Source organism: Mytilus galloprovincialis, chromosome 2 (assembly GCF_965363235.1).
Source record: "Mytilus galloprovincialis chromosome 2, xbMytGall1.hap1.1, whole genome shotgun sequence".
NCBI classification, from domain to species: domain Eukaryota; kingdom Metazoa; phylum Mollusca; class Bivalvia; order Mytilida; family Mytilidae; genus Mytilus; species Mytilus galloprovincialis.
In genome coordinates, this window is record NC_134839.1 from 49,909,211 (window position 1) to 49,937,131 (window position 27,921).

A 27,921-nucleotide genomic window follows, 5' to 3' on the forward strand; every position below is an offset into this window, starting at 1 on the left:
TTCAAGTGTGAATATGGTTGCCGAATTTTGTAAAGAATTTCATTTATCCGAAGATTTGACTGAACCACAACTGCTACAACTACAGCGATGTCTCTATGAAAATCGAGATTTGTTTGTCACGAAAGAGAACCCAGATCTCGGATTTACATCTCTTATTGAACATAAAATAAATCTCAAACCAAATGCGGTATCGAAACATCAGAATCCATATAGGTTACCACCGTATAAGCGTGAAATATTACGGGAACAATTGGACGATTTACTACGACAAGGTATCATTACACCCGTTAGTGAATCAGAGGAAATTACCAATCACCAGCCCCGTCGTTTTAGTAACAAAGCGCAGTGCAAATGCCGATAAAAAGGAATCACAAAATTTTAGGTTCTGCTGCGATTTTCGTCATTTGAACGCTCAAACAGAGGATTTCAAGTACGTTATTCCAAATTTGCAAGAATTAACTGAATCTATGTCGGATTTAGTACCAAATTTTATAACATCAATTGATCTCTCCAGTGGATTTTTCCAAATGGGAATATCTCCCGATTCAACTCGTTACACGGCTTTTAACACTTGCTTCGGCACATACAAATTTCAGAGATTACCGATGGGTCTGAAAACTGCCCCTAATACTTTTCAGCTTTTAATGGACAAGGTGCTCCATGGATTAAAATTTAAAACATGCCTGTGTTACTTGGATGACGTTCTGCTCTGCTCGGAAACATTTGAGAAACACTTAAACGACTTGAACGAGATTTTCGAGAGATTTCGATCAGCAGGGTTAAAGTTAGGTGCAAAGAAGTGTTACTTTGCAAACCAGAAGTGTGTTTTTCTTGGTCATGAGCTATCAAAGGACGGTATACGTCCTCCCAAGGACCGTATTCAGGCTATAACAGATTACCCGGAACCGAAAAATGATAAACAGCTCCGTCGTCTTATCGGCATGTTCAACTGGTTTCGGAAATTCATTCCAAATTTTAGTGCCCTGATTTACCCACTTAATAGACTTTTGCAGAAAAATCAACGTTTTGAATGGAAATCTGAGCAAAGAATGGCATTGAATGATTTAAAAACACGTCTCGTTAATTCTGAAATTTTAAGTTTTCCGTCTTTTGACCTACCTTTTCGATTGGCAGTGGATACGTCTTCTCGAGGCATTGGATATATTCTTTACCAAAAAGATTCACAAATTAATAAACCGAAAATAATCCGCTTTGGTTCAAAATCTCTAAAGCCTTGGCAACAATCATATGGACCGACAAAGTTGGAACTCTTAGGCATGGTGACAAGCGTACTAGATTGTGCCGATTATTTAAGGGGTGTTAAATTCATAGTCGAATGTGACCACCAGGCGCTTCAACCTCTTTTTCAGAAACAATTTAAAGGGGCCATATATGAAAGATGGCTTGCCGTTTTACAACAATTTTCATTCGTTATTGAGTACAAACCTGCTGAGCAGATGCAGGTTGCGGACGCTTTGTCTCGTTGTGAAAACCCACATAGTTTACAAGCTGAAAGTCCAACGGAAGAAGATCCTTATTTCCCGTATATAACTGATGAAGTCGGAGAAATTGAATTACCAGGGGGTCAAGACTTTGCGGAATTATTTAAACATCAGAAATCTACGTCTAATGATATGTCCGACAACGATATTGTACATACTGGAAAGGAAATACCGATAGTTCAAGTATTATTTTGCGACAAAAATCAGGACCCATATGACGCCGATACTGATGAGCCTACGGCTAGGGAAAACAGAAAGAACGTTTCTAGGAAACGAAATATCAAAAATAAGCCTACAAGTGACAGTGCTAAAAGTGTAAATTCTGTGGAGTCAACAAATGAGGAAAAAACTTACGATAAGAATCATATTGATTTGTGTAATCGGGTAAAGGACATGGCAAAAGTCAAAAATGAACAACGAAATGATTTTGAATATAAACATATTATTGCTTATTTGGAGGACAACCAACCCCCTCTGTCTCAAAAACATGCACGGCGCATACTACTAGAAGCTCCGGATTATATATTGATAAGTGATGTACTGTATCGTAATAGAAAAGCTAAATCCGATCGAAATAAGAGCAAGTCCGCCTATCAGTTAGATATGATATTATTTATGGTTCATGATTCGCCGCTAGGTGGTCATAGCGGTATTCAAAATACACTTGATCGTTTGAGAGATGATTTTTATTTTCCTAGGATGGGGAAAATTGTCACAGATTATGTTGCTTCATGTCATGACTGTCAATCCAGAAAAGTTACGAATCTAAAAACAAAGGCAAAGATTGTTCCGTATCGTACACCAAGTGAGCCATTTCAGGTATGGCAAGTTGATTTGTTTGGGCCGCTCAAAACATCTCCGAACGGAAACCAATATTTATTCACTGCAAGCGATATGTTCTCAAAATATCTATTTGTATTGCCTATTCGGAATAAGGATATGCTTACTGTTTCAAATGCAGTATTTAGTCTAGTATCTCAATTTGGAGTATGTGAAACACTGATTTCAGACCAAGGTTCTGAGTTTATAGGAAGTTGTACACAAGAAGTATGTAAAATGTTTGGTGTTCATCAGGATTTTATACCGAGTTTTATGCATCATTGTCTCGGGCTATGCGAAAGAACGCACAGAACACTAGCGGAACGCATTACCCCATATCTAGAAAAATGGAAAGAATGGGAATTCATATTACCCGCTGTTGTGTTTTCAATCAATGCGTCAATCAATCAAAGTACAAAGTATTCCCCTTTTGAAGTTTTATACGGCAAGAGACCAGCTTTCCCGTTATCTGCATTTCCGTCAACAGATTTAAATAATATACCCGCCGATACAAAATCATACATTGTGGCACAACAGAAGCGTCTCGACACAATTCGAACTTCAGTGAAAGAACATTCTATTGAGGCACAAGATAGGATGGAAAAAGCGACAAATGCAAAAACAAATGAATTGGAATTATCAGTTGGCGACTACGTATATTTGCAAATTGAGCAACAAGGACAAGGCAGAAAATTCAAACAAACATACGATGGTCCATTTGTAGTCACGAACATACCGAGTGAACATTTAATTCTTTTGTGTGATCCAAACGGAAAACGTAAATTCAAACAACCAGTACACATCAATCGATTAAAACTTGCCAATATCCGGGAACCTAACCCTAAACCCTATTTTCGAAGGGACCGCACATCTAGCTCATCTCACAATACGACAGAAGCTGAAGTGTCTCAGTCCGATGATTTGTCAGCATCACAAAGCAACGATAGTCCTGATGAACTTAATCCGCAACATGTAAATGAACTTAGACGTTCTTCTAGAAATATTCGTTTACCGGCAAGATATCAAGATTCTGATTTTACAAATTTAGATTCTGTTGCGTCGGAAACAGACAATGGTGGCGTTTTTAAAGTCAAACGTATTTTGGCGAAAAAGCGAAATAAGGGAGGATTCCTATATCTCGTGCAAAAAGTTGGTGAACCCGCCGAAAATGCCGAGTGGTTTACAGGTTCACAATTACCACCGAAAGCTCAGGAACTCATGATTAAACGACCACCTCCTTTAATTTAATGAGGACTATGTAGTCAACATATGTTAGATTGCGCTATGTGTAAATAATTTGTATCAAAGATCTATTCCCATTGAAATTTACTGTATTTTGGAGATAATTGTATCGCCAATGAAATAATAAGTGTTATATTATGATGATGTACAGTCGGAGAGAAAATCCCGTTGTTACATATATATAAGCCGTTGGTTTCCGTTTTTGTTTGGTGATAATTGTATCGCCAATGTTATAATAAGTGCTCAATTATACTGGTGTACAGTCAGAATGAAAATCCCGTTGTAATAAGACTTTAGTTACCGTTTTTGTTTGGTGATAATTGTATCGCCAATATTATATGTTCACTTAGGATGGATTATAGTCAGAGAGAAAATCCCATCGTTAAAACATTAGTTTTAGTTTTATTGGTGATGATTGCATCTCCACGATTTATATATGAAGACTGCGTTTAGAAACAACTACCATTATGCCGATATTGTATTACTGTATACTAACTGAATTTAAGTCAACCAAATGTACTTGCATTTAAGACATATATTGTGGAATATAAGATTGTGCTTGGTACGTAAGTTCGTGTGCGAGTTAGGCATAAAATCTACTGTTTCATATGATAATGTTGATCTTGTATGTGTGTGTGATTGTGAGTGATGTGTGCGTGTCTGGTTGTAAGCTTTTGTAGTTTGATATTTTCATTTGAAGTCAATTTAAGAGTGTAGATCTCTACTAATTTCACAAAGATAGGAACGCAAAGTTACCATTGCAAAATATACAATATCATGAGTATTGACACATCAATTTTATTATTATCCATTGACATGTATGCTTATTTAAGCAAAAATAGCAAGAAATGGTATGAAATGTCTCAGAGTATACTAGAGTATGAAAGTAGAAATATATAATGGATTAAGGAAGAAAGCAGTCTTTTAAATTATATTGTAATGTGTTCGGCACTTCCGATAACCAGACAAAATTTTCCAAATTTTATAATTTGGGGCGGGGATGTTATATACCAATTTTGGGTCTTCTGGTTATCGGGACTGCCTCACACAATTTATACTAGAATCATATTCAAAACAGTGTGGCTGTGGCCATTGATTGACGACCTTAATTATCCCATTGACTGGGACAGATTAGGTGAACGTTTGTCTGTAACGACCACTACTTACTTATTATAGAATTTAAACTGTGGGGTAACCAAAGGTTCTTAACGCCTTCAATAATAAAATAATTCGAAAAATTAACCAGGAATGTTTTGCTTTATATTATTGATATAAATCATAACATCGTGTTATTCCTGATTAATTTTTCGAATAACTTCATTTAGGTGTTGAGAACCTTTGGTGACCCCACAGTTTAATTGTCTTTAACAAGTACATAATGAGCAGTGGTCGTTACAGACAAACGTTCACATAATCTGTCCCAGTCAATGGGATAATTTAGGTCGTCAATCAATGGCCACAGCCACACTGTTTTGAATATGATTCTATTATGTCAGAAAACGTGGAACATGTTTTAGCTATTATGATTACGTTGAGTTGTCGTCTGCCTATGCAAGAGCATGGTCATCATGTAATAAAGAATTGATTTGAAGAACAGTTTATTCGTCTCTCGTTACTTGTGCTTACCATAGTCCCCCAGCCAAGTACACGATACCCGCCTTTTGAAATTGTTTTATGTTTATTTACATTTTGTAGTTAAATTAAAGTACTTAACCGATTGCTTTTGAAAAACATGCAAAGTACGTGTAGTAACTACGTGTCGAATTGTGGTATAATATTTCAGTGCACGATTCTAGTCTCTTCCTGATTTTAAGTATGTAAACTATGGCACGATTTAAATCCTGATAGTAGTAAAATGCTATGACATCCTTGTAGATTTTCATTGGACACCTTATAAGTATAAAGCAGAATTATTTTTTTACAAAGAGTCCAACTTAGATAATTTAGTAGCTGTTTAGGACGTTAGATGCAGCTTCTCGCTAGACGTTTTACAAAGTGAAAAGTTATAAGTAAAATGAATGCCAATGTCAATATCGCGTTTATATGCCTTTATTTACTTTTTACAATTGTATATGGGTCTCACTTTCGCGGAGGAACAATAAGCTGGAGATACTTAGGTTCCGGTAACAAGGTAAAGACTTATATAGTAAGACTTTAAGTAAGGTAAACACATATGCATATATATAAAATACATGTAACTAGGAAATCGACTTTTGAGAATTAATTTCAATAGTTAAATATTGATTTATATAAGATATTTTTATTAAGCATGTTAATATACTGTATAATTATTCCTAGGTAGAATTTAAGTACAAACTTGCCTGGAGCTATAATAATGCTAATTCTGCTACATGGACGGCAGGTTCAAGTCTCACAGTTTATGCTGGTCCTTATGTACAAACCGGATCAAATGCTGCCGAACACTGGGAAGAAGGAGAAAAAACATTCAGCTTTAATTTTCCAACCGATGGTCCTTACAAAATTAGGTAAAAGTAATAAAAATATTTTATTTTCGGTTATTTCAGCAAATTGTGCTTGGTTATGGTTACACGTACAATGCGTTAAAATGTTTAAATACTGTTTTTAAATTTGTCGCTTTTCAGTTTTCGTTTATTAATCCAGTTTGAGTCTTGACCCACAGGAAATTTACTTCGGGGAAAAAGATAAATTGAAATACTTGTTCTTGTCTTATTGACCTTTAAAAAAAAAAAAAAAAACTACGGACAAATTGCAATTAAATATCAATTAGACTTTTCATAGCACAAGGACTACTAGACTTTTCAATTGAAAAAAAAAAACGAATAACATAAATATTGTTATAGTTATGCAAGTGCAGCCTGGATAAGTCTTGCTTATGGTAGTGCTTCTGGGTGGAATTTACAAACATTAGTTGACTTGCACCACCGAAGTGACACATACCAACCTAACTACAGTCCATTGACCACAAGTCGAGCAATATATAGGTATGAGTACAATTTTAATATAATATAAGTTATGTCATTTGAAGTGTGTATTATTAAGTAAGTATCAAAAACAAGACCCGATATGAAAAATAATGCAAAAAATTAAAAAAAAAAACTATGATTTTTTTAGTTAAGTATACTAACTAATAAACACCTAAACCAATACATTATCATTGTGTACAATTTATTAGACATGTTACGAAAAGGTGTATTCTCGACGCTGAGGTTGACAAATTAGACTTTAAATTTGGGGACGGTGTCAAAACACTGATTATAGATTTAAACAGGTTAAATTTAAATCCCGTGCGTCTTGGCAAATTCAAATCGCATTTATCTAGAACATCATAATGTAACATCCTATGTGATAATTGCTTTTGTGATATCATTGCTGGCTATCATTAGACATGACAGGTGTACGTGTGCAGGAGTGGGTGAGCTAGAAAAAAAGGGGGGACTGAGACTTGTACAAGTTCATTCGATTCTAAATTGATAATATCTAATACGTAGTCAGCTTATTACATATTATATTTATTGCTGTATTACAGTTCCTGAAAAAGTTCATTTGTCGCTCCACTTATCCCACACAAAGCTCGACAGTCTGGTTGATTTTTTTCTAAAAGTGTCTCCATAAGCTTCAAATGACTGAAAATTTTTAAGCGCCTTATACTGTGTTCATCTTTTACATCCGACACTCTAATATACGCAAATTCATTTTTTTACATTTTCTTCTTTCTACTCGTGATTTAGCTCTTAGTTGATGACGTCTGCAGGGGTAACCATTTACGAAGAACAAATATGACGGACATTAGCTAACGACCACTTCTTAACTACAGGCCCCTGACTTTGGACAGGCTAATAAAAAGTATTACGGCCTTTTTTGTCCGGATTGTTTATTAATTTATTCTGCCTTTATTTTTCATGAATTCTCATCCTGCCTTTTTTGTGAAGTTGCTCATTCTGCCCTTTTTTAAAACTCGAAACTCCTGTTCTGCCTTTTTTTAAATTAAGACAACGTTGGAAGGAAATAAAAGAAGAAAAATACTTCATCATCATCATACTTTATTTCCTCTTAAAGGAGATTGACAAAATGCATATAAATTATCATGTACAATTACAAAGTTTTGAAATTAGATAATAGAATTAATGTCACTAAATATTTTGAATTCAAAAGTATTTACAGTCTACAGTATTTAAGATAGGAAAATCCTTCGTTAAAGACGTCTAAACAATGCTCTGGTGTTAAAAGGTCCAATAGAGCTTCGTGATTGCCAAGCAGAAAACAGGACACGTACTCGTCTGATTTTGAAAGCAGTGTGTATAAGAAATTGTCACTAGTCATTTCTGATAATCTTTTATATAGCAAGTGTCTTTGTGTTTGAAGTTCTGTGCACATTCTAATTTGATGGTAAAGTGTATCTTGAACAAAGTGTCCACACAAGTTGCAGTTTCCGCTAGTCGGGGGAGTAGACCAAAGTTTAGCTACATGTTTAGCGGTTCGAAGTTTGCCAGTATATTTTGCATATTGCCATATAAAATCATAGCCATTGTTCTCAGACAATCTTAGAAATCGTGTAAAATCGTTGTCACTTCGCATTCGCTCTTCCTTTTGATGTTTCTCATCCAGGTTGATCGCACTATTGACAATGTTTTTCCACTGTAATTTGGTTGGGAAACAGCCGGTAAACATATAGCTTTTCAAAAAATTCAAAAGTGAATATTTTGATAAAATGTTAGTTACATCTGGGATGAATCCATGTTGTTTTCTACTGGTATCTCCGAAATACTGATAAAGTCTATGAATGAAAATTTGTTTGGTAAGTGATTGGGCCTTCATTTCACAAAGTTTATACAGGAACATCAATTTCCGTTTTTCGTCTAGTATAGGTAGTCTCTCGAGGTTGGTCATAGATTCACACATATCTGACCGTGTTCGTTTCGGAAAGCCTTGAATATGTTAAACAATGAAATGTTGGAAAGTTTCAAGACACCTTATGTCTTTTGGTTTTAACCCGTTCCATAGCTCACATCCGTAAAAGTACCGCAGGTATAACAATTTTGTTGTAGAGGCCACATACAGTTAACGGATTTACTTGTCTTCTTTTATTTGACCGAGAGTCATTTTTATCAAACTAATAATAATGCAACCTGTTTCAAGTTGAAATTGTATAAAAATCCTGTTTAAGGTGTTTTAAAGCAGACCCCGTTTAACTTAGATAATAATTTAGGTGGCAAACAATTAACTGGATCGAAATACATTCACTCCTTTGTTTGCTTTTCATAACTATATAAAAATTACCGTTACATATGTATTCACGAGCAGTTATAAAATAGATTATAGTACTTCAGAATATTTGAAAGACCTATTAAGTGCTCGCCAAAGAATTCACATACGTATGTACCCCATATCTTCTGCATTACATGACCGCTCCCCCTCCACAAAGTTTTAGCATTACTATCCATTTCCTATATTTCTTATGGTAAAAATGTTATTGAATATTCGTTCCATACGGAATTGCCTCCAAAAGGATCAATGCAGTTATTAAATAATATTCAATGTAAACACATGTAATCTCTTTTGTGTTTTGACACATTCCCCACATTTAAAGTGTAATTTGTCAACCTCAGCGTCGTGATTATACCTTTTCGTAACATGTCTAGTGAAAGAGCTTTAACTCATGATAAATATAACCAGAGAGTGACTCTCTGTATAATAGTAAACATAATTCATGGTTTACTTCACACAAAAAAAACACCATATATCTTAAACGTACAGAGTGAACATTAAAAATGTGCGTTCAGATGTATTACCTTATTATAAAAGTACACAAATGTATGTTCAAATGTCTGATCAAATTCGGAAGATAAATTTCCATCTACATTGTAACAGGAATAGGAATAGCACAAAATAATTCCTTAATTTAGTAAAGTTGTCTTCCATAGAAAGAATATTATCAATCAAGACATTTTAAAATGGGACGTTATTTTGTTTTCATAATGAACGGCTGGTAATCAATTGGTTCTGCAATGAAAACCGTGAGAGGATTTTCCAGATGTGCATGAGTGGAGTAATTGTCACCGCTTCATAAGGTGTGCACATTTCTAAATCGATTTTTTTTTTTAATTCAACTGATCAAAATATTGAAAATCGGAGAATGCTTTATGTTGTGGTGAATACTTTAACGAAGAGATGCATGTATTCTTTAAGCCCCAGTCCCACTAGACCACGATCGCACCACGCTCACCGTGATCTAAAATAAATTCAGATCGTGGTGAGGTCTCGGTATTAGCGGCATGGCAATGTAAATTTTCGTTGCTTTCACGATAATACTACGTCCTCATGACGCTTCTACAACGATCCCGCTACGATTATACCACGTTCTCAACGCGCTTATTCTGCTACCTCACTACGTTTATCAAGATCTGTCTACGCTCATCACGTTCTTACTACGACCATACCACGATTTATCCGATTGTAACACGATCGTACCAAGCTTCTACTGCAATTATTGCACGTTCTTACCACGATTATACTACGTTCATACCGATCTTACCACGTTCTCAGCAATAATATCAAAATCGTGTTCCATATCAATGCAGTTCCGTTCCTTCCATTTCTGATTAATACTAGATTTCTCGGAAACAATACAGCCATGCAATCAAAATCTACTAGAACACGGGGGCATTGTGGTAGGGGTTGATTCAGAGGCAGAGAGAGCTCTTGATAGTTACGAATCCTGACCCAGCAAAGATGTCGGAACGACCAATACAACCTGATTTACAACCTATTCCTGGTCCATCAAGCTCAAATGACGATATTTTAGGGAACGATAGTAGAGATGACACAGATGTGTGAAAAAAATAAAAATTAAGATGTGGTATGATTGCCAATGAGACAACTCTCCACAAGAGACCAGAATGACACAGAAATTAACAACTTTTTTTTAATTATAGGTGACCGTACGGCCTTCAACAATGAACAAAAACCATTCCGCATAAGCCTCGAAATGACGATGTAAAACAATTCAAACGAGAAAACTAACGGCTTTATTTATGTTCAAAAAATGAATGAAAAACATTAAACAAACGACAATCACTGATTTACAGGCTCCTGACTTTGGATAGGCACATACAATACATAATATGGCATGGTTGAGCAGTTAGAGAAAATGGACAAGAAGTCCTTATTACATACAGACAAACAAAACCTACGAGATTTAATATATTTTATGTTAAAATGACGATAAGAATGAAAGTCGTAGTATGAACGTAGTCAGGTCGTAGGAAGAGCGCGGAAAGGGCGACAAGGTCGTTCTAGAATCGTACTATGGTCTTGAACAGCGTGGTGTAAACGTGGTATAGTCGTAGTGGAAGCGTAGTTGGGTCACGGTGAGAACGTGATGGTCGTAGTGAGGTCGTAATAACGTCGCTGTGAGATCGTAGCGCAGTCTCTCCGAATAGAATCACGCTTTCGCTGCGCTCTCGCTACGATGGTACAGCGACCTTTGCGATCTTACCACGATTTTACTGCGCTCTCACTACGCTACTACTTCGACCCGATTTCGCCACGACCGCACCACGATTGTTTTGAACAGGTTCAAAGTTTGCCAAACTCATCACGATCATCGAGACCTCACCACGACCGTACTTCGACCTTACTGCGATCTGCATTTTCATTTTCATTTTTTTCACAGATCGTAGTGCGATCGTGGCCTAGTGGGACTGCGGTATTACTGTTGTACATGGAGTTAAAATCCTACAATATCAGTTACCCCAGGAGAAATTGCCAAAACAAATGGCTCTATTAACAGACCGACAAGTTCAAATTTAGTTTTTGTTTCAGTCAATGGGTATGGATGTCGTTTTGAGCGGCGTGTACGCTATATCCGAAGTTGATAGACGTCTTAAAAACTACAAATTTTCATTATTTTCAGCGTGCACGTGAGAGGACGGTTCTGATTGAGGACATCGTGAATGCGTGAGGGGACGTGAAATCATATCTTTATATCCAAGCTATGGAAGTTGCCTAAATTTGGTTAGATTGTTCATGAAAAAACACATTTGTGTGCATAAAAAAACACAATGAGATAGAATTTTGAAATAAAATGTGGGAAGATAAGTTTATAATATGTTTTTAGAAAAATATAAAGAAAAAAATGGTGTGAAAGATTTTGTTTTCTTGATGCAAATAAAAATTAAAATTTTCCCTATCTGCCCAGTATATATATTTTACGAAAAGTGTTATCTCCCCTTAAATGGCTTATTTGACAAAAAATGTTATATGTTTATTATTTTAGATTTTCACAATAGATCACCAAGTTTTCTGTATATATCAAAAAGTATAACCAATAAATTGCAAATCTGCCTTCAAATTTGCAGATTTTGGCAAATAATCGGTCTAGTTATTTGCCAAAATCTGCAAATTTGGAGACAGATTCACAATTCATTGGTAGGACTGTTTATTTATATACAGAAACCTTGGTGATTTATTGCAAAAATCAAAATAATTAAACAAATATCAATTTTTGTGTTTTGAGAGGCATTTTTTTTTTATAAGCCATTTAGGGGAGATAAGTCTTTTCGTGAAAAATATATACTAGTCTGATAGGGAAAATTTAATTTTTCTTGTAGCAAGAAAAAAAAAATCTTTGACACCATTTTTTTCTTTTTCTTCTTTTTTTAAAACATATTATAAAACCTATCTTCCCACAATTCATTTCAAATTCTACCTTATAGTGTTTTTTTATACACACAAATATGTTTTTTTCATGACTCATAGCTTGGATATAAAGACCTGGTGACATATAAAGATATTTATTTTTACGTCCCCTCACGCATTCACGATGTCCTCAATCAGAACCGATCCCCTCACGCATGGAATAATGAAAATGTGTAGTTTTTAGATTTATTTAGACGTCTATCAACTTCGGACAGCGTACACGTCGCCCAAAAAGACATTTATACCCAATGACCGAAACAAAAACTAAATTTGAACTTGTAGGGCTGTTAATAGAACCATTTCAAAATTTAAACGTATTTTTTCAGGCAATTTCTTGTGGGGCAACTGATTTTTAGATTTTAACTCCATATCATGTACAACAGTAAATGATACATGTATCTCTTCGCTTAAGTATTCACCACAGCATAGCATTCTCCGATTTTCAATATTTTGATCAGTTGAATTAGAAAATTGCAATTTAGAAATGTACATACCTTTTGAAGCGGTGACAATTACTCCACTCAAGCACAACCGGAAAATCCTCTCACGGTTATTATTGCAGAACCAACTGTTCTGCGTGTGTAGATTACCAGCCGTGCCTATACAAGCTAACGAAGTGAAAAACTTATTTAAATAAGTCATATTTCAAATATATCCGGTAAATAGTCGTTATTCGATGTACGAGATTTAAAACAAATGCCCTTAAAATCTTAAAAACTAATAAAATATCCGTTTAATATATTCTAAAAGTCATGTTCGTATACCAAATTCGTTATATTACTTGAATGACATAAAACAATATATGAATTATCCATGTTATCTACAAAAATCCGGTCGAGTGATTTTTTTTCTTCACATGTCTCGTATCGTATTTGAACCTTCGTAAATCCAAATTTGCATTTCTCTGTTTAAAGTTATTTATATCCCAGTTCGAATTGTCAACTTTGAAGTGAGGCTACAACATGTTATAGCAAAGTTTCTGTGAGAACATCTGCTAGGCTGACCAAATATCCGGTCACAAAAGTAATAAATGTTCATTTAGAACTAAGAATTGTCGAAATGTCAACTTTGAGTTGCGAATTGTCAATATGGAAAAAAGTAAATAAATGCCAATTTGCAACTTTATTATTTTTTTCTCTTTCATTTTTTGTATCTCCAATATTAGGGAGAACATTTTCTTCTTTCAGAACTTAAACACGAATTTTTAAACGCACATTTCATTACCTTTTGAATAGGGTTCAATATGGTTGTCCTGTAAGCATCAAACTACCAATAATTGACCCAGACGGCGATAATGTTCAATGTCGATGGGCAACAACAGCGGAGGCGTCAACGATATCTAGACTCTTACCGAATGCACACTTAGATCAGGTTTGTAATGTTAGAGAAAAAAAATTAAAAAATAATAATATGCATCTGCCATCAGTTTTCCTCGGTCGTAAATCGATTAATCAAATGGTTGTTATCCACTGGACTGATGTGTTTGAGCTTTTGATTTTGCCATTTGACTTTCCAGAATGAATTTTACTCGGCATTTTTGTTTTGTTTGTGATTTTACTTTTTGAAAGATGGATTGTTGATGCCTAATGTCCAGTTCATACGTTCAATTCATGTTCAGACTGATGCTCTTTGAAAGAAATAGTTTGATGCGTTTGTTTTCTAAAGTTATAACATATGAAAGCTTACTGTATAGAGAGGAAGATCTATCTTTTTGTCTTGAAATTATCTATTAAAAGTGAGTTTAAAAAGTTAAAACCTTAACAACCCTCATACATTTTTGTACACTTATGGGTTTTGATAAACGAATTTTCTATTATGCCCTGTTTCGTGTAAATACGATGAAAAGAAAAACGAAATCGATTGGGAAATATAAAAATCCAAAAGAGACCAACGCGAAAAAAACTATTGAACACAAAGATTGTAAATGTTTACATTTGATTTTTGTTAGTTATTAGTTTAGATGATATAAAAAGGGCAGTATGACTTAAATGGTCACATCCTACAGCTTCCTAAGATATCTTGCTCTGGTCTATTATCTGTAAAATTTTATTTCAGAAAAGTTGTACACTAACGTTTACTGCAAACTCAGCTAACAGCTATACTAATAACGGTTGGTTCGCTGTCGCATTGACGATTGAAGACTTTCCAAGAAAGACAATTACTATAAATAAACATGTGTATTCTCCATCAACACCAATCACACAAATTCCACTTCAGGTCAGTATGAACTTGTAATACACACTTTGTTGTCAACATAATGGCATTTTATGCCATTGTCGTACAGGTGAGAGGTTTTAAATAACTATAAAACCAGTTTTAATCCATCATTTTGTACATGAACAAAAATGCCTGTTCCACGTCAGGAATATGACAGTTGTATTCCATTCGTTTGATGTATTTGAGCTTTTGATTTTGGCATTTAATTAGGGACTTTCCGTATTGAATTTTCCTCGGAGTTCGGTATTTTTTTATTTGACTTTTAACATGTACCTGTGATGATATAAATTTATGATATCTTTTCAATTGTAGTTTTTGATACATACCGAAACCATGCCTGGATCGTGTAATGACAAACCTGTTTTTGTGTCACCTACAATAGCCGAAGGTCATGTGACAATATTAAAGGCTACTGCTTCTTTTTCTACTGTATTTTATGTCAAGTCAGATATTGGGTAAGTATCTGGCTTTCTCATGTTCTTGATTATCATAATGATTATCAATTATTTTGTATTTCATTGCATTAATCTTTTCACATTTTACGCATATATCATTTCATAAACACTTTAAAAATGCAAGGAAATTTACAATAATGATAATTTTCCCGTTACAAAGACGGCCTTATACAATATTGTTGTATGTCATTTTTCTATTGAAATCATGTCTCACATATTTCGTAATTCGGCTTTAAGAATATATGAAGACGAGCATGGTCTATCAAGTTTATTTATTTGAAATTAATTGTAAGCTTTTAAGTTAATATCTGTTAAACTTTAAGAAGGATATACATTTTAATTTAATGACATGTAAAAAAAAACCCAGGGGACTGTTATCCTCTTCACTTGAGTATTTTGTAAATTTTAAGTTTCGTATTTGTGTCTTTTATATAAACATCAACATTAGAATAATCTTATGAACACGATTACAGATTGAAATCAATAGATATCAGCGGTCCTCAGGGACTCTCAAAGTCATCTATTTTGGCAGACGATCAAGGAAGGTCAAATGTCCGACGAGTTATCATCCGATGGACCCCTACTCAAGCAGATAAAGGAACGCATATCATTTGTGCCTCTGCTGAAGATACTAACAAGTATGATTCATTGTGTTGTACTATATTTCGCGTTTTAGTCAATTGTGAGTGTACTTTTAGAAGAAAACAAAAAAAATCTGTGTTTTGTTAAATATTAATAAAAAAAAACCACACTGAATCGTCCCCCGTCAATTTTTAATTGGAATGAGTGTCGTAATATCATCCACGACTCACTCCGTACTTACTGTTTGAAATGGATAAAACGGGAAAAAGCTGAAAACAAATCTTTGGACTCCTTTTTTAATTCAGTAATGAACATAGTTGATATACGTATTCCACATTTTAAAGAACATTTTACTCTTAAAAATAACCACAATAAACCTATTTCTCGTACCAAACATAAACTAAAAGAACTAGCCATTGAATTTGTTTTTGTCCCAGCTGATAAAGCTGCTAATACTATTATTATTGTTTGACGTAAATTTTACATTGAGGTTCTGAAAAAAGAAATCACCAATTCACCAACATTCCAACTGACTCCATTTTCAGAAAACGACATCTGTAACAAACATAAACTTTTAGCTACCGCTTTACAAGCAGAACCAAATACAATGAAAGTCCCAACTATGTATTGGCTTCCGAAGCTACACAAAACACCTTACAAATATAGATTCATTTCGTCTTCAAACCATTGTTCCACTACTTAATTATCTATTCTTCTTACCAGTACACTTGGTACAATAAAAAAACTGATAATAAATTGTTCAAATAAGGCCTTCGAAAATAGTGGAATTAATTACTTTTGGAGTGTCAAGAACTCGTTGGAAGTACTTGATAAATTGCATGCATGTATTGGTGATTTTGAATCTGTTCAAATGACTTTTATACCCTATATACCACATTGCCTCACATTCTCATTAAGAAAAAAATCACACACCTAATTAAATGGGCATTTAAAAAGTCAGAATGTGAATATATATGTTCAAACTCTTTTAGGGATTTTTTTTAGAAGCAATAAACAAAAAAAAACTATGTCAATTGGACATGCTTTGGTACTATATCTGCCCTTGAATTTTTACTAGATAACTTTTTTGTTCGCTTTGAAGATTCCGTATATCGTCAGATTATCGGAAGTCCAATGGGGACTAACTGTGCACCACCTATTGCGGACCTTTTTTTGTATTGCTATGAGTTACAATTTATGACAGAAATCAGCAAAGACCCATTGAAACAACATCTGATACACAAATTTAATAATACTTTTAGATATTTGGATGATATTTTGGCTCTTAATAATGACGACATCAGTATGTATACTAAAGAAATTTATCCTGTTGAACTTACTTTAAATAAAGCTAATACTAACAATGACTACTGCCCTTTCCTCGAACGTGATATCTATATCATTAACGGAAAGCTTAATACTAAAATATATGATAAAAGATCTGATTTTTCATTTCCTATCATTAGTTATCCATATTTAGATGGTGACGTTCCCTTGTCACAATCTTACGGTGTTTATATATCTCAACATGTGCGATTCGCTCGTGTATGTAAAGTATAAGGACACCATTCGTAAATATAGCTCAACATGCAGACTTCTAATACGTTCAAGTATTTTACATCCATTTTTTTATGGAAATATTCTTTATAAAACACAAAAATGTCAGTATTCACCTCGGAAGCTAACAAAACCTTTAAATATACTTATTAAGAAGGGATTTAGTTACGATACTGTTGTCAGGCCATTGAAGATAGCATATTTTGGCGTAAATATTGATTCACTTTTAGGGTCTTTGCATCGGAACTATACACATTTATTTAAAAACCAGTTAACGTTGTTGGTATGACACGGGTTATGTTCTTCTCATATATGTTATGATGGTATGATACTAAACCCCTAACGGGAAGGATTGTGTCTGATATTCATATGATGAAGACATAATCTCTCAATCAGTTTAATTGAAGTCTGTAGCTGGCATGTCAGTTAACTGCTAGTAGTCTGTTGTTATTTATGTATTATTGTCATTTTGTTTATTTTCTTTAGTTACATCTTCTGACATCAGACTCGGACTTCTCTTGAACTGAATTTTAATGTGCGTATTGTTATGCGTTTACTTTTCTACATTGGCTACAGGTATAGGGGGAGGGTTGAGATTTCATAAACATGTTTAACCCCGCCGCATTTTTGCGCCTGTCCCAAGTCAGGAGCCTCTGGCCTTTGTTAGTCATGTATTTTTTTTAAAATTTTAGTTACTTGTGTACAATTTGGAGTTACGTATGGCGTTCATTATCACTGAACTAGTATATATATTTATTTAGGGACCAGCTGAAGGACGCCTCCAGGTGCGCTGCATTGAAGACCTGTTGGTGACCTTTTGCTGTTGTCTGTTCTATGGTCGGGTTGATGTCTCTTTGACACATACCCCATTTCCATTCTCAATTTTACTATCTCGTAGTTTATAAAATGAAATACATAAAACAATAACGAAACCAATTCTACTACAACAAATAAGTATTTCGACAATCAGTGTCTCTTCGGTGATGCTCGAGGCAAAGATATAGGGAATCAATCACCTAATTCTTTTATTGATAAATGATAAATTTAAAACGGACAAGGATATGTTGTATCATTTCAAGACACAAAATCCCTGAACACATGTGACAAAAGCAAGGTAAATGGAACAACACTTTTTTGTTGAGTTTTATAGCTGTTAAATTCATTTCAGGAAATTGAGTGACACACGTTGTATATCAGTTATTGCATGGGGTAAGTTTTAATAAAATTGCGACTTAATATTTTGGAATATTTTCCTACTGTATAATGTTATTATGACAAGATTTTGCATCAATTCAGAAATAATTCTCAGTAACTGTAAGTTCGATAATTGTTTATATGCTTACGACAAACGACAAAATTATTTTACTCACGTAGTGATATTAACCATATATGGATTCTTATAAAAAAAATCTGGATAATTTTAAATCTTGGTCTGTTTCTTAAATTAATTCTAACATAACTTTTGATTTTTTAACCCTGCACACTAAATTTCCCCATGTGAATTTATAACTGTTTTGAATACACGGCCGACACTCGGCAAACCGTGAGATTGGTCGGTTAATCTATATTGAGTATGCGGCTATATGGGAGATTGGTCTGTTAATCGGGCTGGCTATACGTCTGTTAAGAGTAAAACGCACAATTTAATGTTAAACTCTATCAAATATTCAGATTTTTGGCATATTATAAGAATCAAATCAAAAAAAGAAAAGTGTCTGACAAAATGATATCTATCATAGAACATTTTCCACCTTTAAAAACATTTCATAGTCTGCGCAGTTTTCAGTAAAAGTAAAAGGCGTCGCGCAAGTATGTAGTATTTATGACTACACGCATAGCAATTTTTTTAATAAAAGGCGAAACCAACAATTTTAGATATCATTTGAAAGACACAAAATACTACTTTGGTTCTTGCATATAAATTGACATTAGTAAATATTTCATAATTGTAATATAACGCGAGTAATACCACGTTTTAGTGAAAATTATGGGTTATAAAGTCTGTTAATGGGTTGGACAATTGAAATTGTGTCAGTTAAGAGTTATTTAGCCACGAAAATAGTTTTGCTACCTTTATATTTTCCCATTGAAAAAGTATAGAATGAGAGATTCTTGAGTAAAAAAAATGATAACACGGTGCAGCACTATCCTTCCAGTAAACGCATTTTTATTTTGACTTTCTTTGCATTTTATTGAAAAGTGTGTCACTTCAATATAGCGTGATCTGGGTTGGCCGCTGGAATATGCATGAATTTATTATTAACGATGTCAATCAGCCTTAATTTTTGTGTCTGCAAAAAGTAGCATGTTCTCAAATCCGACTGAACGTGTCTTTCTAATACAACACAGGGTACATATTATAAGTTATCTACGTTCATATCCGTAGATATGGATATTTTAACACCGAAGGGTGTACAGGTACTGAAGGGTGTTAAAATATCCATATCTACGGATATGAACGTAAATAATGAATTTATCCCCGGTCTTAGTCCGAATCGTGCGAGTTTTATGGAAATTCGGGTACAAAGTGTAGCTACATTTGGTTGTATTCAGTTTAAATTCATGTTATTCCGTATAGTTCCCTTTTTACATATGTGCAGTGGAGAACTGCAGTTGTCCACATGTAAACTTCAAGCATTTGTTACCAATATGAGTACATCGCAATCCGTTACTGTTTCTTTATTCTTAAACAATTATTGTTTTTTCTCTCTTTTTTAGCAATGCATCACTCTCTACTGTCCTTATCTTTTATTTATATTCTGTATCTCCATCCAGATTCTCGTGTATACCATGAAGGTCCGGATTGGGGTGTTGATTATTTCTGTATTCTTTAAATTGTTATGTTACTTTTCTATACATTTTATTTATCTTACTCATTATTTTTTCTCTATTCTTTATATTTAGGCATCCCAATATATTTTACTTACTGATGTTTAATTACATTACTACGTTAATTTCTGATTTATATACTGGTTACCAATGTAGATGACAAATTGGTGTCGTTCATGACAATAAAACAGAATCCACAGAATATATGCGACCATTCTCGGATAAAATTAATTTTACTTTAATTTAACACTTTTTGAAACCACTTTTATCAATTTTCAATATCCATTGCCTAAATTGTTAATTGTTCATGTGTTTTGTTTCGGTATATTTTATATTCCATTGCTCCTGTTTTGTTTCCGTATATATTTTATGTTCCATTGCTCAAGTGTTGTTTCCGTATATTTTAGCCGCTCGTCTTGAGCCTACCAAATTAACACACTATATAGTAATAAAATTATACTTTTATTGTCATTCATAACTCTTAACAGACCAATTAACAGACCGGGTTTTATACATCCGACCCATTAACAGACCAGGTTTTAAAAAAGATTGATTTATGTCACCAGAATACGGATTTTCGTGTAGATTTTTCACACAATGATATCAATTTGATTAACACACATAATGCCTGTCTTTTTTCGATGTTCAAAATATTGCATGCAAGTAAATTCAACACAAGTGTCATTTTGTGTACATTTTGTGTGTGTAAAATGTGTATAAATTTATTAATGAGTAACTTGCCTTTTCATTTTATAGATCGTACATAGAAGCTAGAAAAATAATAATTACACCACTGGATTCAGTACATTAAATAGTTTTGTTAGACATAAATATTTTTTATGATAAACATATATTTAAAAGGTTATACAATGAAACATGCTGAGTTTTCAATGATTTTCTCGATAACACCTGATTAGCAGACTTTAGCCAACCCGATTAACAGACCAACCGCCGATATAGCCGCATACTCAATATAGATTAACCGACCAATCTCTCGGTTAGCCGAGTGTCGGCCGTGGAATATATATTGAACGACAAAATTTCGTTCTATGTGACGTTAACATTTTCTGACGCAAATCACGCGAAACAATGAATGAGTTTTTTAATTTGATGGATGCTTTTTGAACTTTTTTGTAAATGTTTGTTTGTTTTGAGATTTTAACACAGTGATGACTGCTGTAACCATATTTTGACTATTTTACCGATTATTCTGTTTTGTGCACGCATCGATGTAAAAATAACGGAATTTGATGCGACTGTCATACAAGTGAGAGGTTTAGCGCTATAAAACCAGGTTCAATCCACCATTTTCTACATTTGAAAATGCCTGTACCAAGTTAGGAATATGACAGTTGTTGTCCATTCGTTTGATGTGTTTTATCATTTGATTTTGCCATCTTATAAGGGACTCTCCGTTTTGACACTACAAAAATCCACTACGATAGACGATGAACTTATATGTTTAAGGGTAGCAAAACTTTCAACAAGGGCTTCTATTCGCCTACCACAGTTTTTGTATCACTATTAATCATATATAATCAAGGAAAATATATCTGCAACATATTCGTTAAACAATCTTATTCAGTGATAATAGTTTTTCTGTCTCGAAATCGAAACAGAGAATTAATACTTTTACATAAATTTTAGATGTAGACCCATGTGAAATTAGTCCATGTAGAAATAATGGAACGTGTAACAGGTTGGGATACACATCCGATTACACGTGCCATTGTGTACCTGGTTTTACCGGAAGACAGTGTCAAACTGGTAAGTACAATAATTTATTTCAAGAGATTTCGATGAGGTACGTTTGCTGATTTAAACAGGTTGTTGGTAAACAAAAATCATATGAAAGAGGCATATTACTTACGAATAATCTCATCATAAATCCGTTTGAAATCTATGTTCAGCAGACACGCGTATCGTCTACAAAATACTAATCAGTTACGCTGAAGAAAAAAAAAAAGGTTTAAAAAAAGTTATATAATGTACGAAGTTGAAGAGCATACTAAAGATGTAAAAAATTCCAAGAGACTGATAATACAAGCACCATACATCACAAGAGAAAATAAAAAAGTCTATCTATAATTTTTCCAGTAAATTTGTTATGTTCATTATTTGAAGCAAATGTTATAAACCTATTTTTTCTTTTTTTTTCTCTTCAGACATTAATGAATGTGCATCAAACCCCTGTAGAAATGGTGGTTTATGTCTAGATCTCATAAACAATCATCGCTGCCATTGCCAAGAGGGATACACAGGCTTCAACTGTCAGACAAGTAAGATAGTTTACCATTAATTTATTATGCTTACTATATATTCTTTGTTTATATTAATCAATTTATAAACAGTGCATAATTATTTTACATTTAATAGTACCGCGAGAGGCAAACGTGTGCATTGTTGAATACTGCTATATTTACACCAGAATTTCACTACCCAGAAAAAAACTCACATAAGATTCAAAAGAATGTATATTTATCAATAGTCGTTTTAAAATTTAGCTGTTACACTGCAAGCAAACAAATGTGCAGTTTCATTTATTTTGTGTATTTATCTAAAAGCGATCCCGTCTAAATTTCGAAAGAAAATAAGTTCAGCATTGAAGATGAGTTTGTGCAAATAGTTTTTGATTCATATAGTAGGTTATTCGATTTCTTGTATGAACGATAACAACACTCATTTTTTAGAATGTGTCTTGGAATAACAAATTAAAATTCAAAGAATATGTCTGCATTCTACTTAACCATACTATAATAAAAACAACAAGTTTTAAATGTAATGCTTCCATAAATAAAATATTTCAGACATTAACGAATGCTTCAGTAATCCATGCCAACACGGTGCTACGTGTACAGATCTAGTGAATGGTTATGCATGTCGGTGTTCAAATGGTTACACTGGTATAAACTGTGAGACAGGTACGTTCTGTTTCATTTCATATTGTATAGAATCGAGAACTGTTGTGTCACTCATTGATTTTAGAATATCTTCATACAATACATACATCTCTTGTATTTATATACTTACGTTTGAATGGTATTCTCAAACTTATACCCTCAACAGCGATTTCTTTGATAAAGCACGATTACTGTTACTGTTAGAAATGTATGGTCCGAATTTATGTAATTACTGGTGAAACTTTTTCATTTCAATTTCGAAGTAATAATTGCCCTATACAAAAGGTAATGTCCAAAATGATGATACACATAGTTTTAAATTATTCCTTTCATGGTAAATAAACTTTTCTAATTTTCATTTTTTGTGAAACAATTTATTACTATCAAGTATAAATTTCACGTGCATATTTTGTGAATCTTATATCTAAGTCATTGCTAACAACAGAGCAACGAAAATTTTTCATCGTGTGTCACTTTTGAAACAAAGGCTACTTTTGCTTTTTAATATCCTCTGAATGTATGATCATTTAAAAGCTTTTGATTCCATTGTATGAATTTATGGCACACAATTATAAATGATAGTGATTTCGGTTTTGATAATATCTTCAATCGTTTGTTCCAAATTTCGTTTGTTGTACTGTTGAATTTCATGTCTTGTCATGTTATACTTTTGTAATTTAAAAAAAAATTATGTTTGGAATTGTAAATCTGAGAATGGAAATGGGGAATATGTAAAAGAAACAACAATCCAATCAAAGAGCATATAACAGCCGAAGTCCGCCAATGGGTCTTCAACGCAGCGAGAAAATCTCGCACCGGAAGTGGGCATCAGCAGGCCAAAACTCCAAAACATATAATGAACTAAAATTTAAAACAAATACAAGACTAACAAAGGTCAGATGCTCCTTGTGTTTGTTTTATTATCTTGACAACTATCATATGACTGTTTTAGGAAAATTATATCAAGAAATTATTATATACTGGTTTTGATTTGTCGATATTTCAATTCGGTAAAATTGCCGGGTTTTGTTCTCTAGTTAGTAACTATTCTTATTACTTATCATTATTATGTACATTTAAATTGTTTACATTGTAAAACTTACCAAATTGTGCCTTTTATTTCTCATTTGCAAAATGCTTTAAATTTGTGGTTTCACACATTGCAAATCTACAAGAACATGTTTAACGTATATGCATCTTTATTAAATAAGGCATACATAACAGTTTATCATACCAATTGAACAGTAAGAGAAATCTGCTATGACGTTCTTCCCTTAAAAGGATATATCTGCATATGTATCTAATATAATCATATTATGTTATTTTTGTATAACTGATATTCAAATCGCTGTTACAATAAGCCATATTTTTACACAATTACCCTATACAATGTACCAAACGCTTTTGGTCTATACTCTGTGTCCAAATTCAGGTTGGCGTTCCTCTGTTGAATGTGTATCGTATGTTTACGAGGCACCTGCAATGTCTGATAATGATTATTTTTTTTGGGCTGATACAGAATGTGACACAGACTTTGTAATTCATTATTATCTATTTAACGTTAATGACTTAAATTACTTTGTGTAATGCGTTTGTGATGTGAATAATTTCAAGATATTCTAATATTCGAACTCCCTTGTTAAATTTTGTTGTTTTCATTAAAATAATATACAAGGACATATCATATATAATGTAGATATTGACGAATGCTCTAGTAATCCGTGTTACAATAATGGCACATGTGTGGATGGAATAGATTCATGGAATTGTGCATGCATACCTGGATTTACTGGAACTCAATGTCAAACAGGTTAGAGATATATGGACTTGCTTTAAACATTTAACATTTAACTAATTCACATATTGTGTTTGATGAATCAATAAAAATCTAGACTGGAGAATATCTCATTTTAATAATCTTACTCTCTATATTACTCTATGATTTATAGACTAATGCATTCAAATGATCCCTTGCTATTAAGTTTAATAAAGAGATTGATTTTTATCGTTTCTTATTTTATCTTGACTGGCAAACCCAGATAAACTACTCGATATCATTGCTGTAGTTTTTTAAGGATACTTTCCTTATAAACATATTTGCTAGTTGCGAATACTATACTACGAATACTATATTTTTACAGATATAGACGAATGCAGCAGTAATCCGTGTCGACACAACGGCACATGTATAGACTTAATTGACGAATACATATGCCATTGTACAAATGAATCAAGAGGAGATAACTGCGAAAAGTGTAAGCATTATTTCATATTATCTTAAAAGAGGGGCAAAGAATACCTGAAGAAGAGTCAAACTCAAAGAAAACTTAAGACTTAACAACACGAAGCCCACCAAAACTGGAGTTACAGGCTTACTGTTTGGAGATTAACATGATTAAAGAAAAGTTTAAACTTTTTTTTGTAAAATTGCAAGCATGTATTTAAAATGTGAACATCATTTCGTAAATTGATTACAAACAAATACAAGGAGAAAAGAGGAAACTTTTTTTAAGAATAAGTATAAAAGGTATTTTATGCATCCAAGTACCAAATGGAGTGATATTCATATGAACAGATTTCTTTTTCTACCAGGGCTCAATCATTGTTCCTCAGATCCTTGTCTACATGGTGGTGAGTGCACTACTGAATATGGTGGTTATAGTTGTGACTGCCCTGAACCATGGTATGGAGATATATGTGAAAACAAAGAAATAAATAGAACAGGTGTACGTATTCAACAAATCATATTCCTGACTGAATCTTATAAAAGAATTTATACTGAGTTTAAACACCAGAATTTTGAATAGTCCTAATGAAATTAAAACTGTAATTTAAACTAAAATGTCATTCAAACAGATATAATATGAAAAAAATAATAAAAAGATCTGATAGGATTGCAAATGAAACAACTTTTCACCAGATTTCAAATATATTTAAGCAATTTGTACGGTCTTTCAACAATGAGAACAATACATATAATATAGCTGTCTTTTGAAGGTCTTAGTATGAAAAATGTGAAATAATTGAAACAAGAAAAAAAAAACCAGACTCAATTTATACAATACAATTTACAAAAAACAAATACGAAAGACAAAAACCAACGGCACATCAGAACTACAGGTTCATGGCTTTATACAAGCTAAATGTATGAGGCGATGTTCAACATTTTGGTTAATTAATAACATAACATGGATGTGAGAGATAAAGCAGGTCGCTATACCCCGAGAAAAAATTCCATGTGTTCCAAGACGATGCAGAGGTATTATTTAGATATGTGAAATGAAACAATAAACTACTGAGCTAAATTTCGCCAAAGGATGAACATTTTTTTTCAGCTGAGCCAAAGTTGCAATATTGAACGAAGAGTAGCTAACTTCTTTTTCAACATTTGATCAATGTGTTATTGAATTCATTAAAAATTTACTAAATTAACTGCTACTGTTGTATATCTAAAACACTGAAGATGGTTTTGACTAATATGTCTATTGCAGGTTTGCACCGATCTAGAATACACAGACTGCACATGTTTCATCACAAAACCTAATCCTCTGCAACGGAAATCTTTTAAAATGGAGAGTGGAATAATAGGATTATTGACTGGACTTTTTGGTACAATCTTACTTTATATAATATGGAATCACCAAGAAAATAAGCTTACCAAAAAGAATAAAATACACATTATAGAACCAAATACGGATACGGCTGATGTCATGACCGTATCTGATTTTGAATCAGAAATATCTAGTAATTACAATGAGGATGAAAACCGGAAAGATTCAGAAAAAGATGAAGACACAAACGGTCCTAAAGGATGTGATTGCTTTGTAGATCACACTGGATACGATCATTTTCAAAGATTTGATGAAAAATTGAGATATAAATACAAATTCCATAAGCACAACTGTCAAAATAAGAAACAACTTTCAAAATCAACTAGCCTTTTTAAGATTACCAAAAGCCTTAAGCATTAGGAAATGTTATACTAACAATAAATATTTGTATTTTAAGGTAGCACAACACAAAAGCGACTTAATTTTATCAAAATTTCGTTTTCAGCTGTTACTTCTTAATATTCCAAAGCCACAAAAGAATTTTTTTTTACATATCTTGCACAGTTGATGAGTTTGGATGATAATTAGTTTTATAAACAAATGCACGTGTCTGACTAATACAAGATAAGAACATGTGGGCAGTATTTTGTGGTTACTCAATAGAATTATTTGATAGCTTTATGACCACTAACCAGCAATACAAATAACAATTTTGAAAAAAAAGGTGGATTAGGGATAAAAGGAAAAATGAAGATAAAGAATTCTTAATATAAATACATTTCATTAATGGAGCTACCAGTTTGGATGATAATTAGTTTTATAAACAAATGCACGTGTCTGACTAATACAAGATAAGAACATGTGGGCAGTATTTTGTGGTTACTCAATAGAATTATTTGATAGCTTTATGACCACTAACCAGCAATACAAATAACAATTTTGAAAAAAAAGGTGGATTAGGGATAAAAGGAAAAATGAAGATAAAGAATTCTTAATATAAATACATTTCATTAATGGAGCTACCAGGAGAAAAAACCAAAATACCAATTGAGATATTGAGGGAATCAAAATAAAAATGTACAGATATTTAACAAATGTAATTGTATAACAATTAATGTACTAGAGTTTCTTGGGGGATAATGTTTAAATATGATTTTTTTTAAAAGTAAATACAAATTAAATATTTCATTTTTGAACTGCAAAATTGAAAAAAAAATCTACTTTGTGTAAAACACCATATAGTCATATATAGTATACAATTATTCCAGATCCCAATAAGGATCCTCTTTATTGACCAACTGATCATTTTGTGTACACATGTATTACTCTGAACTTACTTTTTGTAACAATAGAAAACAAAATATATTATGCTATGTACTAAATGAATAAAATCCATATTATAAAAATTAATTGCAATGTGTTATTTAACTTCTGAAATCATTAGTAGTAAAGGTTTAACATAGTGAGCTAAGTGTTGACCATATCAGTATCAACAGACTCACATCAAGGTCAATAATGATATAACATCTTCCGCCAGATCTGATTTTTGATGCATAGGGTGTGCATTTTCTGTATATATTTGGAAATG

General features: G+C 33.1%; 1 protein-coding gene across 1 annotated transcript; it reads left to right on the forward strand.

Annotated features, from left to right (window-relative positions):
* Positions 1 to 5,871: 5,871 nt before the first annotated feature.
* LOC143062277 (uncharacterized) lies at positions 5,872 to 27,644 on the forward strand. The gene is made up of 14 exons (XM_076234018.1): positions 5,872 to 6,049; positions 6,386 to 6,526; positions 13,478 to 13,613; positions 14,298 to 14,459; positions 14,772 to 14,914; positions 15,388 to 15,552; positions 18,222 to 18,262; positions 21,530 to 21,649; positions 22,048 to 22,161; positions 22,690 to 22,803; positions 24,479 to 24,592; positions 24,924 to 25,037; positions 25,375 to 25,508; positions 26,274 to 27,644. Exons 5-14 carry the CDS (start codon positions 14,793 to 14,795, stop codon positions 26,751 to 26,753), a joined length of 1,518 nt encoding a protein of 505 aa, XP_076090133.1. The 5' UTR covers positions 5,872 to 6,049; positions 6,386 to 6,526; positions 13,478 to 13,613; positions 14,298 to 14,459; positions 14,772 to 14,792; the 3' UTR covers positions 26,754 to 27,644.
* Positions 27,645 to 27,921: the final 277 nt, after the last annotated feature.